At 51.7% G+C, this 3,317-nt stretch overlaps 3 protein-coding genes across 3 annotated transcripts in view; 2 read left to right on the forward strand and 1 right to left on the reverse strand.

The window, feature by feature from the left end:
• The window catches only part of Pmar_PMAR006040 (Protein ycgM, putative), a gene marked incomplete at both ends in the record, with an annotated part of 712 nt that extends 120 nt beyond the window's left edge, over positions 1-592 (forward strand). Inside the window, 3 exons of the mRNA XM_002774413.1 lie at positions 1-184; positions 226-344; positions 386-592. Coding sequence (XP_002774459.1) covers positions 1-184; positions 226-344; positions 386-592 — 510 coding nt within the window. The remainder of the gene's footprint in view (positions 185-225; positions 345-385) is intronic.
• A 107-nt stretch (positions 593-699) lies between these two features.
• Positions 700-2,128, reverse strand: Pmar_PMAR006041 (suppressor protein SRP40, putative; the record flags this gene model as incomplete). Its single annotated transcript, XM_002774414.1, has 3 exons — positions 700-1,871; positions 1,920-1,966; positions 2,089-2,128. The coding sequence occupies 3 exons, from the start codon at positions 2,126-2,128 to the stop codon at positions 927-929; spliced, it is 1,032 nt and encodes a 343-aa protein (XP_002774460.1). The 3' UTR covers positions 700-926.
• Positions 2,129-2,577: 449 nt separating this feature from the next.
• Positions 2,578-3,295, forward strand: Pmar_PMAR006042 (Fumarylacetoacetate hydrolase domain-containing protein, putative; the record flags this gene model as incomplete). The annotated part of the gene is made up of 3 exons (XM_002774415.1): positions 2,578-2,887; positions 2,929-3,047; positions 3,089-3,295. The coding sequence occupies 3 exons, from the start codon at positions 2,578-2,580 to the stop codon at positions 3,293-3,295; spliced, it is 636 nt and encodes a 211-aa protein (XP_002774461.1).
• Between the last annotated feature and the right edge of the window lie 22 nt (positions 3,296-3,317).

Below are 3,317 nucleotides of genomic sequence, written 5' to 3' on the forward strand. Positions count from 1 at the left end.
TGGCCCTCCTCATCACCAAACAGGTCAGCCCCCCCCACCCCAGTAGCAGTAGCATCATGCCGTCAGCTCCTCCGAAGTCCTTCGGGATCTCCACCACAGGACTGTCTGGCATCAGTCGGGGGCATCGCCATCGCCTTGGACCTCACTTTGAAGGATGTGCAGAACTCTTGCAAAACGGCGGGCGGTAGGAAAATACCGTACGTGTCCTCTCGAACTGTCCCACAGGGTCTTGGGAGACAGCCAAGGCCTTTGACGGGAGTTGTCCTATCTCCGACTGGGTTGAAGTTGACGGATTGTCAGAAGATTCCCAATGGGAGATATCCACTACCATCGACGACCAGCTGGTACCCTCCTTCATTGTGGATGCATAGAAAAGCCTTGACAGGTTCAACAGCAGAGTACTACTGACATGCTCGTCCCCATAGGGCATCTCCTCTCACAGCTGACCAAGTCCTTCACCCTCCTACCTGGGGACATCATCCTCACTGGCACGCCGGTGTTGCCTCTAGGCCCCGGCCCCCTCAAACCTAACATGCTGCTCGAACTCAGCATCCAACCCTCCATTGGAACCGTCACCACTCGAACATCCTAGTCCGCTCAACCATGATTTTTTTCCAAGATTCTGTGTCGAGTTCAGGCTGTGGAAATATATACCCCTAAAGGGTACAGTTGTTCACTAAAAACTCAACGTTACTACATAGGGAAAAGTATCATCGTTCTAACCTATTACTATTGTTTACTATTGATAGTAGCATCTAGTAGTTATTTTTGCCAAAGACTAGAGACACTACAAAGAGAGGGGGGAATGGCACTGAATCGAACTCAGTATGCTGATCAATATTACGACTGTAGTTGGGGTCACATGCGGAAAAGTAACGAATGATAAGAAGACAGCGACGATAGGAAGAGTAACAGAAGGGCACTTCTCAGAAGGGGGCCTCACTAGAGCGCAGTCCAAGCTGTTGGCGAGCCACGCTGAACAAGTCGGTGGAATCAGGCACATAGAACTCATAAAACGTTCGTTTCACTTTAACAGAGGTCTCTCGCTTCAACGCAGCCTCTATCTCGCCGTTTGTCCTTCGTGCTGGCTCTACGGACCTCACCTTGGATGTCGTCTTCGGTGCACTACCATTTGACGTATCCTTCGCTGTGCGTGGCCCCACAGCTGCTGCCTTCCCTCGAGTCGAAGGGCCCTTACTTGACTGCTGTTTTTTCCGCTCGGCACTGGGAAGGGATGACCGGTTGTTGGATTTGCTCTTCCCAACAGTCTGCCATTCTCCATCATCATCCTCCTCCTCATCGTCAACTCCCGAAGGCACCACCACTATAGGGGCTTTCATGGCCAGAGACTCAATAGCCGTCTTCGCTCGTACCAACGTACTCTCATGCACTGGTGTTATCAAGGAGTCCGTAGAGGACGACGATGATGATGATGCTTCCGATGGCGATCTCGATCGAGAAATTGAGGAGGAGGACCCTCCAGGGGACACAATAGTCGACACCGTACTACTATTCACTACTGCACCAGTCTTGTTCAACTGCTTCGCTTCGCCATTCGAGTTCGAACCTTTCGCCTTAGTAACCACTCCCTCGGACTTCGCTGTCGCCGCCTTCTTAGCCTGCCGCTTCTTCCTCTTCTTAGCAGCCTTTGACGGTTGTGCAGCTTCCTTCACAACCTCGCCCTGTTCGCCAGCCTCGAGGTCCACGAACGAGCGACTGGCCACAGATTCAAAGGGTATCGAATTCAGGAACCGAGACGACTGCGGACCACCCAGGAAGGGGGACGACTCCTGCTGCTGCTGCTGAGCGCTCTCTTGATGACGACGTTGAAGTGAAGCGAAACGATCCTTGTGGTATTCCGACAGGATCCTCTGAAATAGCAGCAATAAAAGAGACCGTGCTGAAGGAGTATTTCTTACGAATTCTAATGCCTGGGCTAAACTGGCGTCCAGATCAGCATAGCGCACTGAGCCCGAATTCTCAAGAACAGCTTCGAACGGATATAACGATACTGACTTCATACTATGTACCAGTCTGTTATAATCATATATCATTTTATCAATTTCACGTTTTCCTACCCGTACCCACCTTGCCATATCAGTTTGAAGGTGGCATCCACGGCCAGCATTTTGCAATTGCTGGCCTTCTGGAGAAGCCTCTTACTTGAAAATACCACTCGATGCCCTCCAGAGTTGAAATTAGAGTGCACCTATTCGAAAGAGCTAAGTTGTGTAGTTAAGCCTCATGTTAAGCATACCACGAACCCGGCATCTTCACTATCCAGCGGAATTTCCGAGTAACGACAAGCCAGAGTCTTGAGGTCCCCGTTGGTTGGTACCACGCTTCCACCCCGCAAGGCGATTTTCCGATTGCGAACATAACCCTCCACCTAAATAACAACTTCGAGTGGAAGTTGGTACAGATTTGGTCGGCGTCTTACCTGACGGTACCCTGGGAGGTCGGCGTCGTTCCGCGTTCCAGTAACATCCCTCAATGCTTCGGGTTTGCTGCCTCCAAAGAAGAGTTGAACTCCCACAGGACGAATCTTCCTGCGTCTATGGATAAGGTAAGATACGGATGAGGTCCACTTGCGTCACTCGTCCCCCCCAGGCGATCATCTTTAGTAAATCATTTACCTCTTTGGTACCCATCACACAACCTATACACCTTCAGCAACGAACTGACGTCTACTATGAGACAGAGTTGGCCCTCCTCATCACCAAACAGGTCAGCCCCCCCCACCCAGTAGCAGTAGCCTCATGCCGTCAGCTCCTCCGAAGTCCTTCGGGATCTCCACCACAGGACTGTCTGGCATCAGTCGGGGGCATCGCCATCGCCTTGGACCTCACTTTGAAGGATGTGCAGAACTCTTGCAAAACGGCGGGCGGTAGGAAAATACCGTACGTGTCCTCTCGAACTGTCCCACAGGGTCTTGGGAGACAGCCAAGGCCTTTGACGGGAGTTGTCCTATCTCCGACTGGGTTGAAGTTGACGGATTGTCAGAAGATTCCCAATGGGAGATATCCACTACCATCGACGACCAGCTGGTACCCTCCTTCATTGTGGATGCATAGAAAAGCCTTGACAGGTTCAACAGCAGAGTACTACTGACATGCTCGTCCCCATAGGGCATCTCCTCTCACAGCTGACCAAGTCCTTCACCCTCCTACCTGGGGACATCATCCTCACTGGCACGCCGGTGTTGCCTCTAGGCCCCGGCCCCCTCAAACCTAACATGCTGCTCGAACTCAGCATCCAACCCTCCATTGGAACCGTCACCACTCGAACATCCTAGTCCGCTCAACCATGATTTTTTT

The sequence above is a fragment of the Perkinsus marinus genome (assembly GCF_000006405.1).
Source record: "Perkinsus marinus ATCC 50983 genomic scaffold scf_1104296958234, whole genome shotgun sequence".
Taxonomy (NCBI): Eukaryota; Perkinsozoa; order Perkinsida; family Perkinsidae; genus Perkinsus; species Perkinsus marinus.